The sequence below is a fragment of the Taurulus bubalis genome, assembly GCF_910589615.1.
Source record: "Taurulus bubalis genome assembly, chromosome: 20".
Lineage (NCBI taxonomy): Eukaryota > Metazoa > Chordata > Actinopteri > Perciformes > Cottidae > Taurulus > Taurulus bubalis.
In genome coordinates, this window is record NC_136608.1 from 7210201 (window position 1) to 7224733 (window position 14533).

The following is a 14533-nucleotide window of genomic DNA, read 5'->3' on the forward strand; positions in this document are numbered from 1 at the left end:
TAAACTGAGGCCAGCCTCTTTCTTTCTTTCCTCCTTTGCTCTCGTCTGCCCCTTTCGGAGCAAAGTACATCACCTTTCTTGACTCCATGCTTAAAATAAGGTGCGCCATAGGATGACACCGGAGCGGTCCGTATCGTGTCAGTGTCTGCTCCAGGGGACCACCTCTGCTGCAGGAACAACAAGAAAAAATGTATCACGCATTTCAATAATATAAATCATAATGTCCTATTCTATGCTTTCAGAAAAGAGAAGCATCCGAATAACATGGTTTTATGATTTGGGGTTCCATACTTTTCCATTCTGCGATACAGTGCGTCCCAATTTCATGTGTGAGGTTCAGTTGAAATAGAAATCTATCAATTATAAATCAAAGTATTCGATGGAAGGAGCTCATGTTTGAGTCCGGCAAAAATATATATCTGCATCACACGTTGCTAAACAGTATTGCCGCCTAGCTGATGGTCGGAGGGAGAATGGAAGCCATAAATACGAAAAACTAATCAACAGAAACTATAGTATGACATAAAGTGATGATTACAAAAGGCTTTTGTGGCCATTGAGAGATCAAACGAGTCTCAGTCTGACATTCCACTCGCAGGCAGAATGAACACAACACGCAGCGGGTGAGGAAGATGTGGCGGTATGAGATGACAGAACAGACGTTATGCAATCAATTATGTAGCATTACGGTTCATTCTGTTGATGCCCTGCAGCCCCTCGTGATCGCATATCTTTAACTCTCCCAGTCAGCACGGTGGCAGAGGTGAGCGACTCAGGCGGAGGCAAAAAGCAGCTCGGGTCAGTTCGCACCGGATTTGACTCGGCCGAGTTAGAAGTGACAGCGCCCAGCAGTAGCGCCCCCTCCTCCACAGCCCCCACCCACAACCCTCCCCTGCCCTGCAGACAGCATTCTTTCTCCACATCTACATATTCACGTGTAAATCTTATGAAAGTGTTGCTTTTTCTTTCTTTTTTTTTTCCACCTAGAAAATCAGGGGGACCATTTTGAAAAACTGAGGATCGCAAAATAAAAACTAAATCTGAAAATAAGTGGAGGACTCCCCACTCCACCCTCTCTCTCCCTAAAAAAGATAGATCTATCAATTCATTTGTTTTTCACAAAAGGCACATTTTACACTGCGTATAACTGAGAAGAAGAAAAAAACACGTGAAAAAAAAACATGAAAAAAGAAAACATTAATTAAGCAAATCTTACAACATGCCAACACATCTCTCCTCTAATTGACCTTAACGAGTAACACAGGAAATGTGAAGATTAACCAACAACTTGGAATCAACCTCTCAATGACACGGCCATAAATCACCTTTGAGCGCTCAGAATTTGACCCACCAATCATCCTGACATTTCCCCCAAGGACACAAGAGCTCGGTTTCTTCCGATTTACTACCCGCTTGTCTTAAATTGTGTGCGACTCGTCCACAACATTGCTCTTTTAAATTGTACTTCTGCTTTGATTTGTTTGCTAGATGAGTTGTTGTCCTGTCCTCCCTCCAGTTTCTCTCCAAGACAACCATAAGAATAAATTGTTTTAATTCCTATACATTCAACAAAATGTTCAGGAAAAAAAAAACCTCACTGATCATAGACCATGAATTAAAAAAACATCACAATTATCAATCATTTGACTAGGAATAGTTTATTAAAGGTGAGAAAACAAAACAAAAAAGCCACAATCCATTTGTTTTAATTGCTTAAAAGTATGTACATTATAAATAATTCCACTACATTACAAACATTTGTGTTTTTCCTAGTCTGGAGTCCTACATATTGAGATGTTACTGACTGAAGGGCCACACAGAGGGTTCAGGGCTTCCAGTAAAACACGACTGGGGACACATTTGTTTATTCGCCCGTTTGCACTGAATACAACAGCTGGAGAATGTGGGTGTTTGACTGGAAGTAAGTGTACCAATGACGTGTTATTGTTCCGGGGAGGACCAGGAAGTAGCTGGTGGATGCTTCTTGACTTAAAACCGTCGTGGGAGGATTAAGTCTTGAGTGTGTACTAACAACCTGTTTCAGCAGATCTCAGTGCTTGGAGCGAGAACGTTGCTGAAGCCACGGGGTGACAGCAGGACTCTCCTCTGAGTTCCAGATGCAAGGTATCTTCCTTCTTGTGCTCTATATTCAAGGCGGTCACAGAAACACATCTGGTGTGTCCCTCCTCCTTCAGACTCATTCATAAAGGGCTTTTGTTTTACAGGTTGAGAGGCTGAAACACTAGGTTTTGTGTTATGCTCGTTGTGTGAGGTACAGTATTCAAACTCAGTCCTGGGTATGTTTTTGTTGTTGTTTTTAGCGCTAACTGCCCTGCTGAGGCTCTTGCTGCTGCTGCTGCTGATGTGAAGCTGCTGGGTTTAGAAGCGAGGCGGTGGCGACGTGAGACCACGAGGCCACGACGGACGGCGGTGGCAGACTCTGCACGCTGCACATGGACGTGGACAGCACCACGACGCTCTCCTCCGCCACCTCCTCCTCCTCCTCCACGGTCATCCCTAACCCTCCATCCACGGCCTTCCCGGAGGAGCAGTCCACGCAGATGTAGTCCTCGTTCTCGGCCATTTCGCACGACACGCCCACGCACACCTGGTGGAACCACTCGTCGCAGCCGCCGTCGCACTGCACCCAGTCCACCTGCGAACGCACGACGCAGACATGTGAGGAAAGATCCAGACGGACGACAAGGAAAACACGTGGCTGTGGTTTGTCAAGCAAAACACATCATTTGGAAACAAGAGCCTGCTTGATAAATGTTTAACAGCAGCTGTTGAAGCTACTGGTCAGTCATTGTTTTTATTGATCTAATGTACAAGAGAACAGAGCTGAAACACTGATGAGTCATGTGATTTACACATCATGACGTCATCATGTCTACTCCTCCCCCTGAGCTGCGAGCCCCCCAGTTCCTCCGCTCTGATTAGCTGCAGTTGGACACACAGGGGCAGGCGACTGGCCACTGGTTAACTCGGTGGGCAGTCTCTCCGAAAAAGCACCACATCCGTGATGTCCTGTTAATACGTTATGTGTAACTCTCCTTAAGGTGTACCAGTGCTATCAGCTGTTGATATTCAATAAAGTTCCATGAGGTGTTAACAAACAAAAAAACATGTGCGACATTCACTGGGAGACACCTGGGCGGTTTTAGACTTTTGAGGGCTCGCCAAGATCCTGTGATGAAAGTTTAAACCGGATTTTACTGCTTCAGGGCCACTGTGCTCCAAAAGCGTTGTATAGTTACAAGCCCAGCTACATTTTAACACGGCATCGAGTCCCATTTCAGTCAGTCATCGACGGAAGTTTGTACTAAATTTGACCCGAAAAACATAACATTGCGAAAGCATAAAAAGAAAAAATATATAAAAAGAAAAAGAAGGGAACCCCAAAAACCTATTTGGACCGGCGAAAATAGAGTGAACTTGTGTGGAAACACATCTAACTGTTGCATTTCGGTCTCCCAGATGCGAGACATCTCAACCCACTGCAGCTGTTTTCATGCCCAACTGTGTGAAACGTCCAGCCTCATGTAATTGTAAATTCTAACATAACTTATACTGATAATCTGTTTTCTCTGTAAACGGCAACGTCTTTGAGTTTTGGACAATTGGTCGGACAGAAAGGGACATGTGGAGACATCACCTTGGGCTCTGGAAAACTGTGATAGGCATTTTTCACTCCTTTCTGACGTGTTTTTTTTTTTTTTTTTTTTTTTTTTACAAGAAACTAATTGGAGGATTACGCAGCCGCTTTGGACTCAATGGGACCTTATTGAGTATACTATTTTACATTGTGACAATTATCACACAAATTTATTCCATATTCCTCCTAAATACACAGATTTAGATGAATATTCAAAACAGAACTTTGAGTTTTAAAACCGTGTGCAGTAACATGTCCCCTTTGACCTCTGTTAATTGCTAAACTGGAGCTATCACTCATCTACTCATCCTTGTGCCTCTTTTACTGAAACTTCTTGACAACACAATCTCAAAGTACTGAAACTCATTCTATATTTGTGGGAAAAGACGCATTTCATTATCTAATCGCAACGTTCAGAAAGCATATTTTCCCAAAAGCGGTGAAAAATGCTCACCTTATCTTTACAGGGTCTCTGGCAGCTCTTGGATGCGCACACGGCGTTCTCGTCGTTGGAGTCCTCGGCCCCGGACCAGTCATACTTGGAGGGAATGTCGAGAATCTTCTTCTCCTTCCTCTTCTCCACCCCTTCCCTGACAGACTCTGCCTTGGCCGCCGCCTTCTCCTTTCTCTTCCTCTCCTTCTCCTCCTTGACTAACCGTTTGGCCAGCTGCTTCATCTCCCGGTTCTTGTCGAGGTTGAGCTTCAGTTTCTTCTTCTTGGGTTTGCCCCCGAGGCCCAGTTCCAGACCGACCCTCTTCAGCTCCTTGGACTTGGCTGGTCTTATTTCGCCCATTGCTGAGGCTCCACCGGCGGCGGCCGCTGCGGCCATCAGCATGTGGTGGTGCTCGGCTCTTTCCAGCTTCCGTTTCCTCTTCTTCTCTGAATCTTTAAGCTTGAGCTTCAGAGGCTTATCCATCAGAGAGTCGTCAGGCTGTGGAAAAGGAAAGGCAGACAAAATGAGATTGTTATTCATAATTCCTATACATGATCTCAAAACTCGTCTACACAGCATTTGCCATGGAGCCCAGGTGCGCCACCAGGTTGCATAATGGATGACCTCCCTACCTCCATGACTTGCAGGAATCTCTCCTCAGAGGGGGGATGCGTGGCCTGCAGGATCCTCCAGATGTGCTGGGTCTCATCCAGGGACACCTCCAGCAGATCTCCCAGCATCATCAGCTCCTCCAGCTGGGCCTTAGCCTGCGGGGACAGCTCGAGCACTGGCGGCTCCAGGCTGCGAGGTACCAGAGGGGTCTTCCGGGGCTGCTTTCTGGGCGTGCTCATGTCTAAAAAGTAAATAATGTGAGTGTGACGCGATGAAGGCCCGGCATTTGTTACTAAACCAGAGATGCAAACAAAACTGGCATCTCTCAATGTGTATGTGACGGACTTAAAGTAATACAAGGAATCCTAGTCAGTGAACGTGGCCTCACTTTGCACACAGGACTTGGAGGCTGAGGAGTAGGCGTGTTCGGCGCAGAAGGAGGGCGTGGCCACCGGCCACATGTGACTGACCACCTCCTCGGACTTAACAGGAATCTCCTCATCGCAGAACAGGTAGGGCTTCACCTCGCCCGGGTCCTGCAACAAAATAGACAGCAACAGCGAGGAATTATTTAAAGAAATCCTGCCCGCTGACAGGCGGCTTGAAGAACAGCCTCTCGCCTCACATACCTTCATGTCATAACCGTAAGTCTCCCTTATGTCCTCGTCCGAGTCGGTCTCCTCGTCATCATAGTCCACGGATTGGCGCGGTGATGCGGCTCTGCTGAAACCGGACTGCTGGAAGGTCTGGATGTGGCCCTGAGGAAGAACAGAAATGTCTCTTATGTTTCTAGTATTTGATGAGATACTTCTGTCACTTAGGTTTATGGTCTGTGTTTATAGTCCTTTTTAAGATTTGCCTGATTCAATGGTTTAAAGTCAGACCACCTGTCGTCTGCAAAACCCTGCATTTATTCACATTAGAGAACCAGTCTGGTTGTTTACTTCACACATTACTGCCCTCTTCTGGTGCATTCTATTTTTACATACAAGGCTCCAGTGGAAACCGCAAGAATTACAGTCCACACCTCAAAACAGCATTCCTAGAGTCTCACTGACGTCCTGCAACAGAAATTAGAACAATGTAAAATGATTTAAGATGGAAAAAAAAAAAAAGTACCTGCAAGTCTGGGTTGGCAGCAGCCTTCTGCAGCTCTGCATTGATGATCTTCTCAGTTTTCTCCCTCGCCGCCTGCTCCACCATGCGCTGGCTCAGCACCGACAGCTTCGCCAGGGCGGAGGACAGCTCCTCCGTGGCCAGAGATTGACGCGCTCGGTCCTGGTGGGACAGCAAGACCAGTGTGAGGAAGGCCATTTTAGTAGAAATCAAAAGAAAACCCCGGAAATGAAGAGATCAACGTAGTACTGATCCGCAATCCCATACCTGCCAGCTCATCGCCCTCTCTGTCAAACACTGGAGGGCTTCTCCTTCTGGAAGACGCAACGGCAGCTTCTGCAGCGAAACCAACAGCGACAGGATGGTCTCTAGTCTCGGCCTCCTAGACCGCTGACACAGCGGACACAGGAATTTGGAGTCTTTGCTATTGCTCTGCCAGCTCACACCCGCCTTCTTCTGAGTTCCCGTCTTAGGCAGCGGCACGCAGGCTCCGTGGAACCAGTCCTTACAAAGCTCGCACTGCAACATGAAGCCGCTGGCCGTCTTTCGACACAGGCAGAACTTGACCTCCTCGATGCGGTCGGCCATGGCCATCTTGGCTAGATTGGCGGCGCGGAGAGAGTGGATGGCATCCACTTCTTTATGCTCTTTGGATTTGAAGGCGGCGACAACGGTGGAAGGGTCTCGCACCTCTTCCAGGCTCTCCTCCAGGTCGCTGAGGGCGTCGGGGTCAAAGCCTCCCCTCTCCTTCTCCATGAGCTCCTTGACGCGTTTCCTCTTGCTCTTGCTGTTGCCGTAGATGCCGATGTCCACACGAGGGCTGAGGACCTAAAAGATGAGGCGCACAGGATAGAAACAAAATAATGTTTTTTTTCAGCTGACAGTATATAAAAAGGCACAGTCAACAAACCTTAATGGTACAGAGAAATATGTGATCTGGAGACTCCACAGCCCTTACAGTGCATTTATTTGCCTTTAAGTTCCCAAATACTCTCAACTTCAATTTTAAGATGTATACATCTGAGGGGCAAGCATCAAATCAACTTTATTTCTCCTAGTGGCCCACCTGGAGCAGTGTGTACGTGGAGTTCTTCTTGAGGAAGGTGCGACCGGTCCTCTCCCTCCATGATCGAGCTGCGGCCACCTGAGACTCCACCTGGACCAGTGGATCCAGCCGGACCGGAATGGAGCGACCCCTGGCCAGCAGGCTCTCCAGCTGCTCCAGGTAAGCATAGCTGCTGCCACTCTGTGTGAGGTGGAAACAGAAGAGAAGTTAGAAACGATTCAGCTGATGCTCACTATTCAGACATAGGTTAAGTCTGAATCAAAGACCCAAAAATGGGAGACATGGCTTTAGATATGGAGCAGAAAGTACCTGAATGGCTTCCACCTTAGATGTCCAGTCCTTAGCCTTCAGTAGGGCCTCTCTGAGGGCTAAGATATTAGGTAGGTATGCTGGAATGTTCCTAGCTTCCAGCACAATGCTCTCCAAGGTCACCATGCTGTGTCGAGGCCTGGGGTTATTGCAGGACAGACAGGCATGGGGCGATCAATTAGGAAGGTGCAAACATCCTCGTGGAGTCTTTGCAGATGTGTCTGTGTGAAACCTTACCTGGCCTGCAGGCAGGCGCGGGCCTTATCCTCCCATCTCTCGGAGACGGTGAGGATCTCCTGCAGCTCGGCCATGGCCTTCTCCACCGCGTGGTGGGGGGCAAGGCCCACCCCGGAGTCTATCAACCTCTTCATCAGCTCCAGGGTGACGCGGTGAGGCTCGGCCAGGGTGACGCGCACCTGGGATATGATGAGGACGGCAACGTGTTACATTAAGGCCGCAATTACAACAACTAGGCCAAACCACACAAGTGTCTGTGGGTGTTGTAGTAGCCCACCTCATCGAGCCAGCGGGCCTGCTGGAGCTCCTGTTTCAGTCGGGGCAGCTCTGGCAGCTCTACATCCAGGCCACTGCCCAGGTCCAATAGCGCCTGCAGCTTGGAGGAATCGGGCATCTCGTCTGACAGTGCCACCTGGGATCGCTCGTGGAAGTCCTCCACATTCTCCAGTAACTCCTGGGGACATGAGAGGAGATAGACACATTGTGAGTAAAGGAAAATTCAATAGTATTGATGGATATAAGGGCGTTTATATAAGAGTTAGGAGGGAAAAGAGGGAATAAGGAAGAGAATAAAAAGGAAAGTAATCAAGGCGTGACCTGTATTTCATTGATAACAGAGTGCCTGAGCCAGCACATAGGTATTGAGGGGACTCACCTTGACTTGTCTGGCCTGGCCGATGATGCAGGGCAGCCTGTAGAGCTGATCCACGAAGGCCTTGAGCTCATCCACCGTCAGCTTGGTACGGTTACGACTGCTCTCGGAACGCAGACGGGTGCTGCAGACGTACATGGAAAAAAATAGTGACGGTTTAGTTCGCCTTTGAACCGGAGTAGATAGAGAGAGTATTGATTTGCAAACGGAAAAAAAAGAAACGTCCATTCATGCCGGGTTATCAGTAAATTGCTTTTCTGTTGGATGACATTAAGGCCTTGTGTATCCATGTCCACTGACCTGTGCCGTTGTTTGCGGCTGAGCAGCAGCTGAGCTACAGAGGAGCATGTCTCTGCCTCTTTGACCATCTCTCTCAGGCGTCGGAACAACGCTTTCTCAGGATACTTTCTGTCCTCTGCGTCCTCCAGCAAAACCTTGAGCTCAATAAGATCTATGGGACACACGAAAAAGAAGGAGAAAAAAAATCATGCAATGGCACAAAGAGATGTGCAATATGTACATATCTTGTAGTAGTATTAAAGTTTGTAACCTTTCTTGTTTTTCTGGTCGGCAGCCAAGGCCTCTGTGACCCTCTTTGCCCAGGTGTCATAAGACTGAGCCCGTGTCTTGACCCCATACAGCATGGACGGAAACTCCTCCAGATCATAGCGATACCTGAAATACACCGCGCAGATATATATACTTGTGTATGAATGCCGAGGCCAAAACAAATTGGATTTATTGAAGGCGTGCCGCTCATGTACATGCTGTTAGACATTGTTTGTACATCGGATCGCTTACCGAAGACACTTGTTGCCGAGTGGGCAGTCACAGAGATCTGCTGCGTGGTTGAGACAGACCAGTCGGTCGGGGCTGCAGGAACAGGTCAGCGCAGACAGGAAACAGGTCGTCTTGCACTTGTAACACTGGCGCTCATCGTCGGGTAACAGCTCAAAAACCTCCTGCTCTGACGACAGCACCCCCTGTACATGAGGAGAGGAGCGTTATGATCATAACATACTGCGACAATATCAAACTTGCCATTTGATAGGGTGCACAGAATAGGCACTAGTCGAGGCTATTAACAGCTATATTAAACTACAGGTATGGCACAAGTTCAAAGCCAGATAACTGCCAATCACCCAGAACTTCTCCATGCATAAACTAAGCAAAAAAAAAAGACAAAGACATTTACTATTTCTTGGACAGCCTGTCTGAGTTTTGTCTCCTCCTCCATCATTTTCCCCATTTCCTTGCAGACGGCAGCGGCCAGCTCCACGTCAAGACTCTCTGGATCGGCAGCCATCTTGCACAGCAGCTCCTCGTGGGAGAAGACGCAGTAGCGGTGGAGCCGTCGGTAATGGGCCACACACTGACGACCCATCGGTAACTAAGGAAGGGCATGTGTGAACAAAACCTTTCAATTTATCCATTTTATTAAAAAAACGTTTTATAAATGGAATAAGTATTTGGCGTTTCCCTCACCCAGTCAGCGGTGCAGAAGTTAACGGCCTCTGCAAAGTTGTAGCCCTGGTTGAAGCCGCTGTGATAGGCCCTGGGGAAGGTCACGACAAACTCGCCTGCACACTGATTGGTCCTGTACACCTGAGGGAGGAAATATGCACACATGTAATAACACACTAATAACCAAAATGGATCACACGACCATCTAAATCAGATCCCACCACACAAAACATCACGGCTCAGACTACGTACGGGGACACCGTGCTCCATCAGGACGTTGGGATTCATGATGGTGACCAGTTGATGGAGGAGGTCCGGCTGGGAGTCAAACAGCTCTGGAGCCAGCTTTTTCATTACGGCCTCCAGCTTTTCTGCTGCAGAGGCTGGCACTCCGTACCACGTCTTCGGTTCACCCCTGGAGAACAAAGCATTCACGTTAAAGATATTCCGCTGATGCCCTTTTCCAAAGAGGCACACAAGTGGAACAGAATATGGCTAGTTTTTACGAGCATGAATAATTCAATACTTTTACAATTGTCTGCAGGATGTTTTGATGCTAATATTGCACTTTTCACCAACCATACATGTGTCAGGATTGTCTCACCAGTGCAGGAAGTTGATGGAGTAGCTCCAGTGGTCCTCGATGTGCCAGCAAAACGAGGAGAAACACATGCCCACATAGAGCCAGGGCACCTTCATCCCAGAGATGTCCACATTGATGTGGGTGAGCACCGACTGCTCCAGCACTGACATGTTATTCAGGTTCCAGCCTGAGTTGGCATACTCCTAATAGGAGAAGAAACAAATTGCTTTCTTTCACTTCAGGGCAGATGTCATGTTTTTACTTAATGTACCGCCATTAAGTAGAAAAGAAAAAAGGCTTTAAGGCGATGTGTGAGATGGAAGTCTGATGAATAAATTACCCTGGTAATGCCTTTAGGACCCAGGGGCATCCCCATCAAAAAGTACTTTGCTGGTTATAAATCTCTGATAGAAATAAGCTGGGCTTCTATTAAAGCTCAACGGGATATGCGCCTATTAACTCGAAAGGTTTGGAATAACACAACGAGTCATATTCTCAGACAACACATGAAAAAATAAAAACCCCAAACAAACACTTGGAACAGTTTACAGGAAACAAGTAACAATCTTCTCACCTCCTCGTCTCCCAGTAGCCTTCTTTTGCCGTCTCTGACAGGAAAGCCGCTGCCCACTTCCTTGGAGCTGATGTCAGCTCCGTACTCCACGATGACATCCTCCTCGATGCTGCTGACCAGGCGCCAGAACTCTTTCTCCACCAACTCCGTGGGGACCATCTGGAGGCATAAGGCGGAAATAATGAAATCGCATGCCTTCTCTCGACGGGGGAAAAAGCCTGCAACGCGTTTAACCTCTAATTGTTAGAGCACAACGTGTGAGAGCCAGATGATGGAAGCAGCACACGTACTCCAGCTCACTGAGTGGATTGTACATACATGAACAGGCATGTTGAAGTAGTCAGACTTGAAGTGGTCGGCCATTTCACCAAAGCTCTGCAGACTGTACCCCTTCACTGCCTGCTCGAAGCCAAACGCCTCCCTGGGTTTACTGCACTCCTGTGAAGGAAGATTCATGATAATAGAAATTTACATCATCTGTATTATGCATACGGGGTTGAATATGTAATAGAAAGAGAAAGACATTAATAACAACTCTTATAATTTGTTGGATGAAAACGATAGCTCGAAAACACATTCAGTTTTACACTGAATGTTAATACGATTTTTTGTGCATTTATACATGCCAGAATCTAAAATTTAGCGATTCATTGATTTCATCTTTCTTTAAAAATGTTCGACTGGCCAGACAGCATTTGCGCCTCACCTCAGCAACACACTTAGGGCAGCGCCAGTCCCCCTTGGGGACGTCCTGTAGAGGCGGGATGAGGCAGAAGGTGTGGTAGCTGTCGTCACAGCCGTCGCACAGCAGGAGCCGGTCCTCCTCGTCGCCCCGCCCACACACCAGGCAAAGGTACAGGTCGATCTAGGGGGAAATCGCCATAGAACACACGGAGGTGGTCACTACCCAGAGTTCCTCACAGGTACAATACACACCAACCACCAGGAAATGGACTGGCACTCACAAAGTTGACCTCCAGGGTCTCCTTGCGCGGTCTCATTTTAATGGCGAAGGCCTGGGCTTTGAGGTGACGCTGCTTCTTGGTGAAGCCGTCATCTAAAAAGTGGGGAACGCGGAGTTGTGTGAGAATAGAAATACTCACAGTAACACTGCTGACTTTGTGTTCAAAATACAGGTCAACCAAAAAATTATACTTACCAGCTGATACAATCTCCAAGCCAACCATCTTGGGATTCGTACCAAAGATCTTGAGGCCCTTTGGCTCCTTGTTTTCCCGCTAGAGAAACACAACAACAGCAGACACTGAAACAAAGGAACCCTTGCTCTGGGGAGCAAGCCTGCACAGCTGAAAAAGGGATGCTCAAATAAAAAAGGAATGCATAACACTATGTAAATTACTTTAAATGATATTTAACTACACATTTTGTTAAATATAATAACAGCTTATTACACTTTTGAGATCAGCTTCGCAAAACGTTCATGCGGTCGTAATGATCTCCTACCCAAGTATATATACCACAAAAGTATTTTTCCCCATTTACCTCAGACTTAAGGCGTCTGGAGCGTCTCTCAGGCAGAAGCCGCTCTTTAGTCTGCATTGTATCACCCTCTCCATCTTTTTCCTCCTCCTCATCTTGCTCCTCTTCCTCCTCTGCCTCGTCGCCGACTCCCTCATCCACCTCTTCTTCGTCGTCTCCTTCCTCGTATAGCCGCTGAATGCCCTGGTTGGAGAAAAGAATGGACTGAAAACAAGTTGGGCTTTCAAGCCTTTTGAAATCGGTCCATTGAAGGTTTTGACATTATGTGTGCAAGTCGGTTCGACAAGTTTGGTTAATATGGCAGTGTAAAACAATTCTAGACGGAAAATTCAGAGGGAAACAAAAATACTCAATAAAAATAAAATAGCAGAATAAAATCACCCACTCAGATTGTGTTAGCTTCTGTTAAATGAGCAGCACTCACAGTCAGCGTGGCCCCAGACTGGAAGAGTTCATATGGATAAAGGATCCTCTCATAGTGGGAGCGCAGCAGCGAGCCGGTGCCTTTCCCAGCTGGGAAGCCCATCCTGCTGGCCACCTTGGACCATCTCTTCTCCTTACACGCAGTCTCAAAACCGCCCTCCGAGGACACGATCTGAAACACACAGGTGTCCGATGTGAGCATTTATTTATAGCTTTAAGGACAACAACACCACTTAACAGCCACGTGCAAAACCAGAGTTAAAGATATAGGAAACTGGCTTAAACTATGTATATGTATATGTATATATATTAGTCAGAAACCAACAGTGCAGTCAAAAGAAGAAGAAATGCATCTTATTGTACCTTGCTGAGCTGATAGAGGTCCAGCACTTTTCTCTCCACATGAGGAAATCGGGTCTTGGATCCCTGCAGCTCCCAGAACTTTGCGATTTGATCAAGAAAGTTGAGCTTCACCCGAGTGAGGGCCTGGGCATGCGGGAGAGACAGGAGAGAGAACTCTAAATGCAGCCCACTGTTCTGCTCGTATGAACACTGGACACCTCAGGCAAAATTACATTTGAATGGCTGCACACTGATACACCACCATACTGTGAAAACCGTAAAACCCCCACAAAGGAGCCGTCCCGCTGCTCTCGCTCTACACTCTGCACACGTTAAACAACATAAAAGGAGAATAGAAGGCTTGAAAAAACACACGGCTCAACAGGTGCAAGGCGGAAGACATTGTAGGTGGAGTCTGCATAGTTCTATCCAGGGAGTTTGTTGCATAATGAGTTCAGCACATCTCGAAGCAGCGTTTCCTGGTTTCTCCCAAATGTGTCGATCAAAATGCTCTGCAGTTGCAGTTAAAATAACGTCCAAACACTTGACCCTCTGGCTGCTATTCATAAAGCAGCACCTGTGACGTGCCCTCGCTCAAGTGTTATTATCGCTGTCCTGGCTGGATGCAACTTATTCACAAAACTCACCTCAAGTTCATTCAGTCTTTGTACTCGAGGAGTGAAGTGGAAGTTGCGCACATCGCAGGCAAAGGGAGGCTGCCAGTCCTGATAGACGAGAAATTAAAATCATCAACGCATGCCCAATCAATTAGGAAATGACAGCAGCAACAACAACAAAAACACAAATGGAACAAATCAGTGTTTCTCTAAAGAAGAGCAACACTATTTATGACGTAATACTCATAGTCTACAAAGTGCAGTTTGTAGACTATTTTTACAGGATCACCTCTGCATAAATAATGCCAATTTAAAGCAATTATGTATATATAATGTTGTCTATCCTGGAAGAGTTTTAATGTTTTGCTGGCCACACAGACGCATATCAAATGTAAATATACTATAAGTGATTGCTTGTGAGTCTCTATAACAACATCATTATTGGTTTATAATCTGACAGGCCTGCAGTGTCGCATCTTCGCAGCTAACGTCACAATCACAGTGCGAGGACAAACAAAAACAAAGGAATTGTGACCGGAACTGTTGAACACATTTCGCCTGTCCAAAACTTTTCTGGATATTTAAAAAAGGGAATCCCAAAAAAAGAGGTACACCGAAGTACACAATGCGCACCGTTTGCGTGCAAAGAAAAGAACCCGTATTTGACCTCTAATGGAGTAATGGGAACTATTAACGTCGCTGCCGATCGCAGGACCCACACGGGCCTCCGTCTACGCAGGAGCATAACAGGCAAATCGTTACGTTTTATTTCAATGTTGGATGATAAGATGAGAGTTTACCTCGGGGGGTCGGATCTTGCAGATACCCGTTTTCTCTGCGATGGGTCGGATCTTGTTGATGTACCCTAAAGGGTCCGAGAAATCCTCCCAGCTCGGCTCAAAAACCGGGCATTCAGGAGGGGGGACGAACTCAGCAAATGTCGACAT

At 47.1% G+C, this 14533-nt stretch overlaps 1 protein-coding gene across 1 annotated transcript; it reads right to left on the reverse strand.

Moving 5' to 3' along the window:
• Nucleotides 1-1673: 1673 nt before the first annotated feature.
• kdm5a (lysine demethylase 5A) lies at nucleotides 1674-14533 on the reverse strand (the record flags this gene model as incomplete). Its single annotated transcript, XM_079235871.1, has 29 exons — nucleotides 1674-2656; nucleotides 4113-4589; nucleotides 4724-4944; nucleotides 5092-5239; nucleotides 5333-5461; nucleotides 5823-5981; nucleotides 6087-6647; nucleotides 6886-7065; nucleotides 7195-7333; nucleotides 7432-7610; nucleotides 7709-7885; nucleotides 8087-8188; nucleotides 8380-8534; nucleotides 8634-8758; nucleotides 8885-9066; nucleotides 9279-9473; nucleotides 9569-9688; nucleotides 9800-9962; nucleotides 10152-10333; nucleotides 10705-10863; nucleotides 11023-11142; nucleotides 11411-11569; nucleotides 11670-11761; nucleotides 11864-11942; nucleotides 12208-12387; nucleotides 12629-12799; nucleotides 12991-13113; nucleotides 13617-13694; nucleotides 14387-14533. 29 exons carry the CDS (start codon nucleotides 14531-14533, stop codon nucleotides 2324-2326), a joined length of 5235 nt encoding a protein of 1744 aa, XP_079091997.1. The 3' UTR covers nucleotides 1674-2323.